A 15,620-nucleotide genomic window follows, 5' to 3' on the forward strand; every position below is an offset into this window, starting at 1 on the left:
CCAAAACCATTTGAGGGCTGCCAAACCTTTTGAGGGCTTGTTTAAGTGCCAGGAAAAGTGCCATTCAAATAGTGGAACAACAGAAGATCGGAGTTTCTTTAGGGATACATGCAATATAAAAGCAATAAATTCTTACAGTCTGGATATTCTTTGTGGAAAATTGTTCTGTCTGCTACTGCTTATCTAAGGACATTTAAGTATTTGGGGTATTTTGAGGACTGCTTGTGGTAATCAAGGATCTTTTGTTTTCTACATAGAAAGTTATCTCCATCAGAATAATTTGTGAATACCTTTTAAAAAGAAGTGTACAGATTTCCTGCAGTGCTCAAGTCCTTATAGTGGTTGTTATCACTCCTATTTTGGGTGAGTAAATGTAAGCTATATTAATTTGTTCAAGATTATTCATTTAGGGAGTGTTAGACCCAGGACTGTAATCAGGATAAGAATACTTGGTTACACTATACTGTATCCTTACAGCAGTGAGTATTCACTGAACACAAGTGCTCTATGTAAGGTATTGCAGAAAACACTGTGTAAAGAGTTTCATTGTTTTCTAAGTGTAACTATTTTTAAAGATTTTATTTGGGAGGTGAGAGGAGCAGAGGGGCAGGGACAGCAAGCAGACTCTGTGCTGAGCACAGAACCCAATGTGCTGGCTGCTAGATCCTTGATCCTGATGAGATCATGATCTGAGCCAAAACCAAGAATGCAAAGCTTAACTGGCTAAGCCCCCAAGGTACCCCTCTGAGTGTAATTTTGATATTTATCTTTTTATATTCAGTTAGGAAATTTTAAATCCATTTAAAAATAAACCGAATCATTTAAAAGAAGGAATGATTTATTTTAAATAATTTTTATGATATTAAAAGTAATTACTTATTTACCTGCTGTGTAAATTCACATATTTCTGAATTGTTCTGAAATGGAGCACCCATGTAAAATGTAATTGTTCTTTAAGGAGTGCACCAAAGACAGTAAACTGAGGAGAATCTTCTCTACTTTTGACCAGTTTGATTTTCGGGATCAACTGAAATTCACAGATGTAGATTTGTTAATCAGAATGCAGAATTCTTCAGTAAGTGTTTGGTCAGTAAGTGTTAGCCATCTGGTGGGTTTATTCAGTAGCAGATGTATTTCCCAGAATTGAATTCCTTTAACTGTATTGAAATCAGTTCGATTTCCTTTCTAAGTGGGTATTTACTCACTTTGTTTCAGTGACTATATCTGCACAGTACTTGCTTGATAAATGTGGAATAACTTTTTCTTTTTTCACACTGCTGAAGTTAGCAAAACTACCACCACTTTATAGCTGAAGAAAAAGAAACAGGAGAAATACAAGAATTTTGAAGATAAATCAGTGGCTAACACAAGACCAGTAATATATTCAAAACCTTTGGTTGCCTATACTGGTAAAGTGAGCTACATCTGTTGGTTAAAATATAAGTGCATATGCACATGTGTGTGTTTGCATACACACAGACACAGATGATTAAAATGGCTTTAAATGCTACTGAGTGGTCTAGTTTAAGTTAGCGGTAACCTATCTATCTCACTGCGATTATTGTTTAGAGCAGTGCTGTCCAATAGAGCTTCTGTGATGATGGAAATGTTCTGTATTTCACACTGTCCAAAATGGTAGTCATCAGCCCCATATAGTTATTTAGCACTGAAAATGTGGCTCGTGAGACTGAGGAACTGAATTTTTAAAATTTAATTTTAGTTAATTTGAAGAAATATCTATATATGAGTAGTGGTTCCCGTATATAGTATGGGGGAAAACTTGTGACCTGAATGGATAGAATAGTGATGGATAGACCATACAGATTTGGTCTAGTTTAAGGAAATCTTTTCTAACATCTATTCCAACATTGGATGATATAAAGGTACATCATACAGAGTTTGAAGGGAGCTTCACTCGCGATCACTTGGTGGGAATGCAAGGACAGAACCTAAGCACCAATTTTTGGGAGTGTAGACTAAGTGACCTGCAGGTTGAGCCTCATTTTGAGATTATGGGATGCTTCTTGAGAAGAGAGGAAGATTTAGCATCTAGATCTGCATTTTCTGAAAATAGATAAGATCTGAGTTGTAACTTTTCTTGAGTAGTATTTTGGTTACTGTCAACACAGAAAAGGTTGGCTTCAGAGTACTGATCCATAAAGTTGATGCCTGCAAACACAGGAAGCTTGTGAGGTTGTGTTTGTGGGTATTTTTTATACTTTACGATAACTTGAGTCATATTTTTCTTTCTTTCTTTCTTTTTTTAAAGGTTTTATTTATTTATTCTTGAGACACACAGAGAGAGGCAGAGACATAGGCAGAGGGAGAAGCAGGCTCCTCCTTCTTTCTCCTTATACGGAGCCCAATGCAAGACTGGATCCTGGGACTCTGGGATCATGCCCTGAGCCAAAGGTAGAAGCTCAACCACTGAGCCACACAGGCATTCTGAGTCAGATATTTCTTTATGGAATGTTTTACCTGACAGTTCTACCGGGATGGGTAAACATTGCTCTGTTTCCACCCTACTATCTTCCCTCCTGCCACTTTTTCACTGTTCCTCTCACTCTCAATCTTTTGCTCTGTCAGATGGAAATTTCTGACTCAGCCATTTTCACTTTTCCAATAAGTTACCCAGTTCTTCTGTGGTCTCTGATAATGATGTGGATGGTTTATGATATTAAAGTAGTACTTCTGATTTGAGGACGTACATTATCTCAGCATTTTTCAAAACCCACTTGCCTGCAATCTAATGTGTCTGTGGTCAACTATAACATATCTACTTGCCAAACAAGTGGTTTGGGTTACTGGGGTTTTCATTTAACTTTGAATTTGGGGGATTAGAAAAAAAAATAACTCAGGGACTGATTTTAATAAATTGCATCAGAGTGAAATGTTGGGGTTAAATCAGTTGTTTTGCTTTAAGACATTTTAATGTCTTTTTACTTAGTCTTGGGCTTTTGTTGAAGATGTGTGTGGTGTGTGTATGTGTAGGTACACATTTAAAACACATACTTTAACTATTGATGATGTCCATTAAGTGCTTTCTATTTAAGTTCTAGCATTATAACAGCTTAGTTTCATGTTTACTGCTAGTAAAATATTTCTATTCAGTGTAGAACTGGTATTCTTTCTTTTTTTATTTTTATTTATTTTTTTTTAATTTTTATTTATTTATGATAGTCTCAGAGAGAGAGAGAGAGAGAGGGAGGCAGAGACACAGGCAGAGGGAGAAGCAGGCTCCATGCACCGGGAACCCGATGTGGGATTCGATCCTGGGTCTCCAGGATCGCGCCCTGGGCCAAAGGCAGGCGCCAAACCGCTGCGCCACCCAGGGATCCCTCTTTCTTTTTTTAGATAATGGAAACTGGGCAACTTTCACATTTCCCAGCTTGCTTTGGTTCTCAGGAAAATCAGATACAAATTTGAGGACTTATGTAGACTTTGTATTTGGTAATATACTTTTTTCCTTAACAACAACAACAGCAACAACAACACCCTTTCATTTTGTAACCTTAAGGAAACTATAAACTGAATCAATAAAACATTGCAAATGCAACTCATTTTTTCCTAGCAAATATTTGTTTCATTATTTAGATGTGAAAATTAGATTAAAAACATGTATCTTATTATAAAATATTATTAAAAGGATTATAAACATTGACTACTCTTCAGAGTAGAGAAATTGGAAAATATAGAAATACTTAAAAAGGAAAATAAGTGACATTGTAATTCTACAGTATATAGTCAGTATTTGAATTTTGAGGTTTATCCTTCCTAATATTTTATGAAGTTGCAAAGTCAGGTGTGTCACCTATAGTCAGAAAGGGTCACAAGATCAGCCCATATGGGGCATCTGGGTGGCTCAGTCAGTTAAGTGTCTGCCTTTGGCTCAGGTCATGATCCTGGAGTTCCAGGATTGAGTCCTGCATCAAGCTCCCTGCTCAGCGGGAGTCTGCTTCTACCTCTACCCCTCATCCCACTAGTGCATGCTCTCTTTCTCTCTTTGTGTCTCTCAAGTAAATAATTAAAATCTTTTTTTTTTTTAAAGGTCAGCTCATATAATGGAGAATACCTTTACTTGTGCCTAGCTTGTATGATAAGCCACATGGATAATCATCTATAGGGTGTATTGAACAGATTTCAGAGTGCCATTTTTTATGCAACCCCCTCCCCCAACCACCACCGCCAATCTACCCAAGGCTGGAAGTAGGATCAGTGGATAATGTCTATGAATTGACAGGTTTTGTCCTTCTGAAGACCATCTTACTTTTCTTTCTTTCTTTCTTTCTTTCTTTCTTTCTTTCTTTCTTTCTTCTCTTCCTATTATTATTTTTAAAGATTTTATTTATTTATTCATGAGACACACACACACACACACACACACACACACACACAGAGGTAGAGACACAGGCAGAGGGAGAAGCAGGCTCCATGCAGGGAGCCCGACGTGGGACTTGATCCTGGGACTCCAGAATCATGCCCTGGGCCGAAGGCAGGCGCTCAACCACTGAGCCACCCAGGGATCCCCCTTACTTATATTTATTTACAGGGGGTGCTGCGTTGAAAGGAAATGGGCTTCCTGGGGATGAAATATTTAAGAGGATGGTTACTTGGACAGGGTAAGATTGGACTTGACAACTACTAAAACCTTTTCTGATAATCAGTTTCCATAATTTTAAGAAAGTGATGAATAAGCACATTTTTATGACCAGAGATTGAAGCTTAGAAATATTTGAAGAAACTAGAGAACCTGGCCTAGATCCCTTCATTATTCTTAGCTATATTTTCTTGAGGTTAGAATTCTTGATACTCTAAAACAGTTTGGTGCTCTCACCAAAGTGATAACTTTAGCAGACCAGATATTTGGTAGAACTTTGCAGAATTCTGCTCCTTGTAGCACCTTTTTTGAAAAGGGTAGCTTTTTATCTCTCAGTAATGTTTGTGGCAGGATTGATTCACCTGGAAGATATTTTCCTATTACAAAGATCCTTCAAGATTCTTCCCCCCATATTTTAAAAAACAAACAAACTAATTAATTAATCAATTTATTTATTTCTTCCGATATTGACCCTTTTTTCATTTACCTTAATTTACTAACATTTTCTGATTTTAAGACTCTTTGGCAGTCTGCTACTATAGAAGATTTCTGAAGACTGAGAAGGTTTTCTCAGATGAGTCAGGACACCACTCCAAGATTCTGAAAATTCCTGTCAGTATCTTAGCACACGTTACATTCTCTGCTTCAAAATGCCATGCACATCTTATGTATCCTGTTGGGTTATTTAGCTTAACACATATCCTGATGTATACACACACTTTTTGTAGTCTGGGGGTCTAATCTTAGACACTTATTTGTGTGATCCTTGGCATTATTATTCCAGCTCTCAGAGCCATCATTTCTTCATGTATTGAATGACGTTTTGAACTGTGGTCTAAAGGGACCAACAGTTGACCATCTGACTGAATGTACTACCTTTCTAGATATTCTAGGATTCTATCAACTTTTATCCATTATAATATGTATAATGTATCTGAAATTTGGGTGATGGAACCAGAAACTCTTTACTCTCATTTTATTTTATATTTTATTTTTAAGATTTATTTATCTTAGAAAGAAAGTGAGCAAGAGAAGGGGCAGAGGGAGAGGGAGAGAAGTAGACTCCGTGCTGAGCGGGGAGCCCTACACGGGCTCTACCTCATAACCCTGAGGTTATGACCTGAGCTGAAATCAAGAGTTAGATGTTTAACCGACTCAGTCATCCAGGTGTGCGCCCCCCTTTACTGTCATTTTAGGTAATGTGGACAGACATGGAGCTCCTCAGTTTTTTTTTTTTTTTCAGGTTAGCTGGAAGGTGAGGATGGGCTCATACCTGCAAAAAATGCAGTATATCATGGTACCTCATTTATATTGGTCATCATTTTCCTAGGAGCCCTCATTTCCACAATTATTTATTTGAAAATCATTATCTCAAGAACTGTGATAAATGTTGGAGATAAAATAATCCATAATATTTTTCCTGCCTTACAGGATCTTGAATGTATGCTGGGGAAACAGATGGGTAAAGGTAATAATAAGATTAGTGCTATAGTATTATATTTACTATATCCTATGAAGTCACTGGGGGAAAAATGTATAGGCATATCTGTTGGTTATGTGACAGTCAATTGTGATGGTTTTGGCTTTATTCAAGAAGATTGGATAATAGAGAAATGACATTTGAGTGAGGCTTTTGAAAGTTGATTATGAATTTTTTAGACAGTGGAGAGGTGCCTCAGGCAGATAGAACAGAGTTCTGCCCTCCACACCCAATCCGTAGTATGGTGACTAAGTTTTCTTCCCATTCTCTGTGTTCTGTACCCACACCAATGAACTAAAATGTAAACCAAAACCAGTAACCATAAAAATCCCCAAATAGTTGAAACATTGGTTAATAGTACTTGACTCAGTCATTTGTACAAAACGTGGATGAAAGTCTCTGTCTTTCATAAAGGAATTATAGAAATATGTGTGCCCTTTGCAATTAATTTAGTAAGGGGGGCAATTACATTAAGGATAAATATTTTAGAAAAGTGGATCTGATTTAATTATATTATGGGTCTCTTCTCAGAAGGATCATCTATCTTCTAGACAGATGAAATAACCATAGTATATGGGATAGAACAGGAGATTTGGAGACTTGATCAGAAAGCTAGGCCTAATCATTGGCTACTTTGACTAGGAACAAAGTAAATGAGGATGGAATACCTATGTCATTGACCAGTTTTTCATCAGCCAAAATTAGGTGCTACTCTCCAACTTCTGTCATACCGTACTTGGATGTTGTTAATTTCCACAGGATGGACATCTAGGACACTAAAAGTCAGAGAAGGATCAAGGGCTTCAGTTATCCCTTATCCTCTAGTAAATTAACTGCTCAAACATCACTGAGATCTTATTCTCATTGTTTCAACCTTCTGCCTGAAAGGGAAGTTTCAGTTGTCAGAGTGGCCAGTGACTCAAAGCTATCTGCTATTTTGGGACTCATTATTGGGGCAGATGGTTAAGAGAGTGTCCACAGTCCATAGCTGAGCTACGGGGATGGGGATGAAGGTTCATTTTGGATTGGTATTGGTGGTGATATTGGTGATATTGGTATATATGTGTATATATATATACTTTGTTGATTATGAAAACGTTGAAAACTTGTCATTAGGATAACTGTTTACACTTTCTCCTGCATCCCATTTCTCTTTTACTCAGGCAATTTTATTAGAGCTTTTCCTTTTGTAGGGCAACAAACAAAAGCATAGGGGTTTACATATGTATCACTTGGACACATTAGTATGAAATTCATTAATACGCTCTTTGCAAAGGGGGATACTCATTGATGTTGGATGGAAAGTAGAGGAGAAGGGGGGAGGTGGTTAGATCCCAAAGGGAGATTTTCCTCAGAATTTCCCACTATACTCACAGCTGAGGGATCTTCTTGTAGATTGCCCATGAAACACTGTAGATGAAAAGATCTTTTTATTGCTGTTGTTTTTCAGAGGTAAACACAGCCTGATTGCTATAGAGACTTATTCTGGGGAGAGAGTGAGACAAAATAAGTGATGTCACATTTTTATTGCTCTATTTTGAGACCTGGAATCCACATTCTAAGTATATGTATCACCCTTACCTAAATTCTCTTGTATTCACAATTTTATCAATAAATGCATATTTATCTTATTTACTATTTAATGATATCACTCTTTTCTGATGTAATGAAATATAGACTTTGAACAGAAACTTTTGGGGCCAGAAGAGCTTGATTTGGTTCTGATTCATTTGTTTATTTTTGGGCTATCTTGGTCAAGTCACTTTATTTCTCTGAGTCATAGTTTTCTCATAAATAAAACGAGAGTATTGATAAAGCCTTTACCTTCAAGTGGCTAGGAGAAATAAATATGAAAGTGCACTGTCATCAACAGTTTTTATGTTAGTGTCAACTGTGCCCGAGTGTCATTACCAAATTTTTTAAGACAAAATATATGTCTGGAATATCATCCTCATTCATAGAGGCTGTTTTCATGTGTATGGAACAAAGGAAAGCAAGTACTATCCCTGCTCTCAATGTGATGAGTAGGTATCCCATCTGCTGCTAATAGCATTTACACAAAAATAGAATAATTTACAAGCTATACCAGAATATAAAAGGCATACAGATGCAGTTGAAAGAAAAAGTTTCTAGTGAGTGTATTATTAATCCAGGCATTTGTATGTGAGTGGAAGCTTGTAAAGATTGACTCATTGGAATTGTTATTTCCAGAAAGTTTTGGGATGTGGGTAAAAGAAGGACAGAAGTGGAATGCTGTCTTTACTCTTCTGGTTTGTAAGAGTTAATTGATCTCCTTCACTGAGAATGCCTACCCCTTCTGCCCTTAAGAATTTTAACCTTCCTTTGAAATTTGTTTTGTATGTTAGCTATTTTAAGGTTTCTGGATACCTTTGTCTGAGTCACTCCCATTTCTTATACTTACCTCCACTTCATACCAAGCATAACTCCTCCATTATTTATGCCCTCAAAGAATATTCTGTAGGTCTTTCTAACATTTATTAAATTATATTGTGTTTATGTTTACTTACCTTTCTGTCATCTCTATCTTCTTGATGGCTTGGAGATGACTTATTTATCCTAAAAAAGAGCTCAACAAATGTTTGTTGAATGACTGTGCTTTCTAGATATATTCTATGTCATTTATTTATTTAGGGAGATCCATAAATGAATTAAAAACATCTTTTTCTTCAAGGAAAATGGATGGGGGAGTGTGTGTGTGTGTGTGTGTTATATGTATATATAAATCCCACTTCTTATTTCTGAAATTTGTTTGGCTCAATGCAAACTAATTCACTATATCCCTATATGTATATATCTGGATTAAAAAGAATCACTAAAACTATATTTCATTTAATGGGAATGAGGAAGATTTCTAGTTTTTATTTAAATATTTGAAAATTTTGTAAGCCTCTGTGTTGCTGTCATAACAAAAGAGCTCAATTCTGTTCATAAAATTGTTTTCTTCTCTTGTCAATGGAATTTTTACTGTGTTTTGACTTTGTTGATCAGTGTTTCTTCATTTTTTCCATTAATATCTCTTGGAGTCTTACTATATGCTACGCCCAGTGCTAACTGTGTGGAAGGTGCAGAGATTAGTCCAATAGGGTCCTTCTCCTGAAGAGTTTGCAACTGGTTGGGGAGGCAGCTGTGTATTTGAGCTGAATGATAAAGTGTGTTTCTTTCTGTTGATGTTCTTCAAAAGCAATGAGGCAGAGTTGCATGGTTATTAGTTTTCAAAAGAGACTTAGCTACCATGCCCTAATTGTGGGGAAAATGTTTGAGGTTGGAGATTACAGGACCATTGAAGTTTGAATGAGAATGAAGGAGAGTGTTGGTGTTGCCTTAATATCAACATCAGCCTGAAATTCGGATGAGTGAAAGTGAACATAGGAGGGAGAAAGTTTGAGACGTGGGAAGGTAAGAACTCAAGGTCCAATGATACATCTTAAATGTGCTTGCAGGGAAAGATGGTGAGATGAGTTTATGCTGTTTATCCTCAGTAGTGTTTATACTGTTTACTTCAAAGTAGAGTAGATTAGGGAAGGAACAACTATCTAGGCTCTGAACTTGGCCTGGCTGTGAAGTATTTCTGTAATTCCCAGCCTGGATACTGATTTAAAAGGTGGCTGAATGTGTGATTTTTTTCCAGCTAGTAGTAGAGTCACGATGCAAAGATATATCTTGAAGGGAACTAGAGTGGATGCAGAAGAAACTGGATTAAACACATAATACTTGGTATAAGTGAGATTATCTATTTGAAAGTTCTTATTAAGCTCTGAAGTGCTAAATCAGCGTATTGACAGTATAATTCCATGTATGAGTGTGTGCACTTCCTTCTAGTCCTTGAAGAGCTTCTAGATTCTCTGCTAGCTCAAGCCCTCACCCCTATATGCTGTAAGATTTAGGATCAAATCATGATAATTGAATGTACTTTGTTCTTGTTTAAATAGTAAGAAATCATTGAGAAGAGTCATTGTTATGGTAACTAGCGATTCATAAACTCCATGTACCTGTTATGTCAAATGTGTCTTCATGTTTATGATTTAGCAATATATGCTACTGATGGAATTAAAGATGTGGATTTTAAAAATGTTTGTATTTAATTGTAGAATTTAAAATGCAATATAAAAATTACAAAAAGCAGAAGAAATACAAAATGTAAGAACCTAATAGATTTAATAGATGTTAATATTTGCCTTATTTGCAGTAGTCTTCTCTATTTTGTTCCTAAAACAAGAGAACACCTGATATAGCAAAGACACTCCTGCCCTTTGCTTCTCTCTACAGATGAGCACGATTCTAATTCAGTTTGTGTCAGTGCTGTGTATTAAAAACATATTTTTATTACAAGTGTTTAAGTCCATAAACATAATATTTTTAATGTTGCACTGACTAAAGCAAAAAAAAAATTATTGAAGTTCTTCACATGGGTATGCACATGGAAAATTGCAACGATTTTATAATTTTTTATTTTATTCAGCATGACATTAAAATATATATAAAATATATTGTTTGGCATAATTTTTTGCTCTGATAACATAAAGTGAAGTGGCTTTTTTTGTGAGTATAATATACAGGATGAAGTATGTTTTACATTGTGAGCTACTACATACCATATATACTTATGTGTGTAGGTGTGTGTGTGTGTGTGTGTGTGTAAAACTGAAAAAGTTTCTCCATACCATAATTTCCTCCACTGTGTATGCTATACTTTTTTCTATTCATTTTTTTTAATCTATTAATTTTTAAATACTTGTTCTAGTCTTAGTAAATTGATTTGACCTAATAACAGGTTGTCATCCATGATTTGAAAAATAATCATCTCAACAATTAATCTAATCTTAATTAAGTTTAATACTGACTTTAGTATACACACATAAGCTTTTGCAGTAAAATAAAAGCACTTCAAATAATAAGGCAACATATTAAGATAGCATTCTTTTGAACAAGATTTGATTATATTCATTTTGGCTAATTCATTCTGAATATTTGTTTTCTGTGAACTAAATTCATACATGTTTTAGCCATTTAATCAATTAATATTAATTAGCTAAGCATTTTAGGGAATGCATGTTGATCAATATCGAATATCTCCTTTCAGTCTGTTCCAACCTCATGGTTTGCCTGAAGTCCAGGAGGGCTGTCATGGTTTCAGGGAAGGAAAGAGCCCTTACTGGCTGGGACACTGACTTCTAGCCTTGTCACCAACAGACTCCATTTGGCCTTAATAATAGCCTTTGTTCCTTACAGCCCTCACTTTCCTCACCTGTTAATTGAAAGGGTTCACCAGGTCATTTTGAAAGCACTTTCATTCTCTGAAATACAGGGTAACTAGGATCAGGGACACAGTTGTTACAACTTGCTGAGAATATATCTGATGTCAAAGCACAGGACTTTTTACTGGAATTACTAGTTTCACAGTTGCATTTGAACAAGGGTAAGCAGGTCATATATAGTTTAAGCGGTTCTTAGGCAGAAATGATTTGTAAAACCATTTTGGAGCAACCTATTGTCCAAGATCTACCTACTTTTTTTATGGCATTATTTCTCAGGGACAGGGCTACATGAGTGTATATGTTAGCATATGTAAGTGCTAAAAATAGCAAAAATGTGTGTGTGGTTTTTTTAAATTCCATTTTAGGTAAACGTCCTCATAGGCAAATCCAAAGCTGCGGAAAGAAATCTATAACCTCTGCTAATGCTATGGTATAGTTTCTGGAATCCTAGATAAATCCCTAGTACTAGTTTATGGCTTTGAGGACTTTTCCTTTTTAATGTGAGTTACATGTTGGGAATAGAGCAAGAAGTTACCGTCTAAACTACATGTCCTTCAAACAAGTAAAAAAGCACATGTCATAATAAGAATCCTTCATAAGTATTATTTTATGTATATGTTTGTTTTAAGAAACAGGAGTTTAAATTGCTGTTTAGGGTAGAACAGACCTTGGAGACCATCTTTTCCCATTTGCTTCTAAAAAGGCCACTAAATGCTCCTGCCCCGATCTCCAAATTGAGGCAACATTAGGGACGGATTCCTGGATCCTCTAAGGTTCCCATTTTCTTTTGGTGTACAGATTCATTTTAGGAAGCTCTACATTTAGGGACATGTAAGGAGCCAGTTCTAACTCATGTCTGAGGGTGTGGACCCATTAAAGAATGTGATTATCCTTGACAAAGAGATCTGCCCCTACCTGAGGGACTAATAAATGTATGTTTTTCTTTAGAGATACCAAGATAGCTGTCAGTCTCTGAGAGAGGATCCCCTCCACCCAGATAACTGAGGAAAAGGCTAGATAGATTTCTCTTAACTCCTCTGATATGCGAGGACTCCACTTTCTCTCATCTGCAGTATGCAGAATGTTCTTGTCTCTTGTATTATGGCAGTAGCACTTGCTCTCTCTTAGCGGACTAGAATTTCTGGACCTCTGAGTTCTGATTCTGTGGTTAGTATAGGTAGGCCAGGAATAAGAGCTAACCATTATTTTGTGACACCCTGTGCTTGGCACTAAGCACGTACTATGTGGATTTTTATGATTGAAGACTTTATACTAACTAGTCACTATTTTACATTGCATGTTATCTTATAATATTAGAATTGATTTTTGAAGTAAACACAATTCTTTTTTAAAAAACTATAAAATATTACCAATGAGCCTTCTTGTCTTCTTCTCTTCCCTCATCCTTTGCAGTGTGCCGAGATTTTGCTGTTTTAGAGGACCACACCCTGGCCCACAGCCTACAGGAACAAGAGAGTGAGTAATGGCCCTCATTATGTTTCTTCTGTTTTCTTTTTTAGTGGTAGCTTGAGGCAGGTTTCTTAGGGTGAGACAGCCAGGAACAGAGTCACCAGGCCTACACTGTCCATCTATCCTGGGGGATTTATCTAGGCAAATGTCACCTGGGTGGGGGATGAAATTCTGGGTATTTTGAAGTATGACAGCTGCCAGGGATTAGGAGACTGTTGGGTGTATGGAAGGAGAAGGGGGACTTGAACTTTTTCTCTTGCCTTAGTGTTATAGGAAGGAGACACTATCTGGCATCTATCCCTTCCCCTAGAAGAGGGGCTTGAACATCTTTCCAAGGCATTGGCAGTATCTGGATTGTGGAGTCTTCATAGTATTTATATATGTAATCATGGAAGCTAAATCCAGCTAAAGTTGTATTTGTTACATAAAAGTACATATTTGTGAATATGTAATTTAAGAATCATTAATTCACATGTCAATATAAACATTAAGTATTGAAAAATGTAATTTATAAATAGAGTGACAACTGGTGGAGCAGAGGAGCCGTGGCCTTAGAGCATTTGTGTGGAAGTCCTGGCACTACCACTATTTTGCCATGTGACCAGGAGCAAATTACTTAACCTTTCTGATCCTCATTTTACTTAATGGAAAGATACAAAGAAGTTGCCTGTTATATAGCATTATTGAGAGCATAAAATGAAGTCATAGGTGTGAGGCTCTTTTTAAGGGAAAAGCTCTTCTTAAGTTATTCTGAGGCATACTATTAATAAGCCAAAAACTGAAACATTGTTATTCCTGTCTTCAATATTTCTGTCCAGTTGAGCATCATTTGGCATCGAACATTCAACGGAACCGTTTGGTCCAACATGATCTCCAGGTGGCTAAGCAGCTTCAGGAGGAAGACCTGAAAGCTCAGGCTCAGCTCCAGAAGCGCTACAAAGACCTGTGAGGATTTGGGGGTGGGAGGGACTCACGCTGGGACTGATTTTCTCTGTGGAGCAGCAGGGCAGGGAAGAGACTCCGTGTCTGTCCCTCTCCTGCCTTTCACTATTCAATTATAAATCCTGTAGTGGCTATCCTATAGTTTTCTTTGATTTGAAAATTTTTCTCTGTTGTTGGAACACTTTCTAGGTTTTGGGACATGTGGATTCTAATATGAACTCAGCACTTTTAACTTTAGGACTGTGAGCCATTTGGTCCATCTCTCTGAGTCTATATTTCTTCCCTGTAGCATGTGGAAAATAATCTCTGTCCCTTTGCCTTGTAGGTGGTTTGGGAGGAATCCAGGGAAATAGTGGATATCAAAGAACTTTCTGAGTTGTTTTGGATTTCTTTACTCTTTTCTAGGGGTACTCTTTCCTACAGTTCTTTCCTGGGGGTGTTTGCTGCTATTATTTTCCTTGAACCTCTTGCTTTTCAGGGAGAGATAGAATCTTCTGGAATGCTTTTTTTTTTTTTTAAGATTTTATTTATTTATTCATGAGAGACACACAGAGAGAGAGAGAGAGAGAGAGAGAGAGGGGCAGAGACACAGGCAGAGGGAGAAGCAGGCTCCATGCAGGGAGCCTGATGTGGGACTTGATCTCGGGTCTCCAGGACTCGATCCTGGGTCTCCAGGATCACACCGTGGGCTGAAGGTTGTGCTAAACCACTGAGCCACTCGGGCTGCCCTGGAATGCTTTAAATTACACCCTCAGTTATCTTTATAACTCCAGCATGTGACAAAAGTTCTTTCTTAGTCTCCTCCTTTAATAGTTAGGTAAATGGAAAGATCACATGTAAGGTCTCTTCCAGCACAATGACTTGTTCTTTTCCAATGCTTTAAAAGCTCACAGGGTGCATTTCTTAATTGAGAGTGGCCCCCATCCTTAAATCTCAATGATGGATTTTACCACAAGGTATTGTTTTAAGGAGGAAAGGGCAAAGGAAGAAGTGAAGGCACCCCTCAATTTAATGTCATTCTTGTTCAGAGAAACAGGAAAACCTATTATTTGTGCTGTCTTTGAGGAAGGGTTTATCCTTCTGTTTTATTATTCATAGAGAGAACTTTAGTTATCATTTTGTTCATCTTCCTTATTTTGGAAAAAACGCTGTCACTGACTTTTGCTATACCTGTCACCATGAAAGGCACTAGAGACCAGAGATAGGAGTAAAATATAGCCATTGCCCTTAAGAGCCTCAGAATAAAGCTCTGAGCATTATAAATCTCCAGATAATCTCACAAGCCACAGGAAATTGAAGAATACAGTTCATTCCTATGAAGAGAGGAGACTGGGAAAACCATCCCAACAAAGATACAGTTAATCTGAACCTTGATGGTTAATTAGAAATGTGTAGTCCTAGCTGGGGAAAACCATTCTCGCCAGAGGAGGTAATAGGGAAGGTAAGAGGTAAAAGAGCTTGGAATCTCATGGTACCTACACGATGTTCAGTCTTGCTGGACTACAGGGTGTGATTAAGGGCATGGGTAGGGGATGAGGCTGGAAAAGTAGTCAAAACCTGGACCGAAACGTTACATAAATTATGTTTTTAGGAATTTAGATTTTGCAGATTTTATATTAGAAACAACAGAGAACCTGTTGGGGTTTTCATTTTGGGGCCTAGTTTGTGGACTGGGTAGGTGGAGGATTGTGAAGGCCGCTATTGAGCAATGGTCAAATGAAGAGACGACAAGGTTTGATTTGAGGGTAATAGAAATGGAGTTTAAAGAGAGAGATTTGAGGGATATCTGGGTGGCTCAGTTGGTTGAGCGACCACCTCTTGTTTTCAGCTTAGGTCATGATCTCAGGGTCATGAG

The 15,620-nt window shown here is 37.1% G+C and overlaps 1 protein-coding gene across 3 annotated transcripts in view; it reads left to right on the plus strand.

Annotated features, from left to right (window-relative positions):
- Positions 1 to 257: 257 nt before the first annotated feature.
- CCDC50 (coiled-coil domain containing 50) overlaps positions 258 to 15,620 on the plus strand; it is a 57,326-nt gene continuing 41,963 nt past the window's right edge. For 2 of the 3 annotated variants that reach the window (XM_038583697.1, XM_038583699.1), the window contains exons 1-4: positions 5,844 to 5,894; positions 6,029 to 6,065; positions 12,767 to 12,829; positions 13,642 to 13,768. In XM_038583697.1, the coding sequence (XP_038439625.1) occupies positions 5,859 to 5,894; positions 6,029 to 6,065; positions 12,767 to 12,829; positions 13,642 to 13,768 (263 nt within the window). In that variant the 5' untranslated portion in view covers positions 5,844 to 5,858. Of the gene's footprint in view, positions 364 to 5,843; positions 5,895 to 6,028; positions 6,066 to 12,766; positions 12,830 to 13,641; positions 13,769 to 15,620 lie in introns of those variants that run through there. The other variant, XM_038583698.1, reaches the window with a different exon arrangement.

The sequence above is a fragment of the Canis lupus genome, chromosome 34, assembly GCF_011100685.1.
Source record: "Canis lupus familiaris isolate Mischka breed German Shepherd chromosome 34, alternate assembly UU_Cfam_GSD_1.0, whole genome shotgun sequence".
Lineage (NCBI taxonomy): Eukaryota > Metazoa > Chordata > Mammalia > Carnivora > Canidae > Canis > Canis lupus.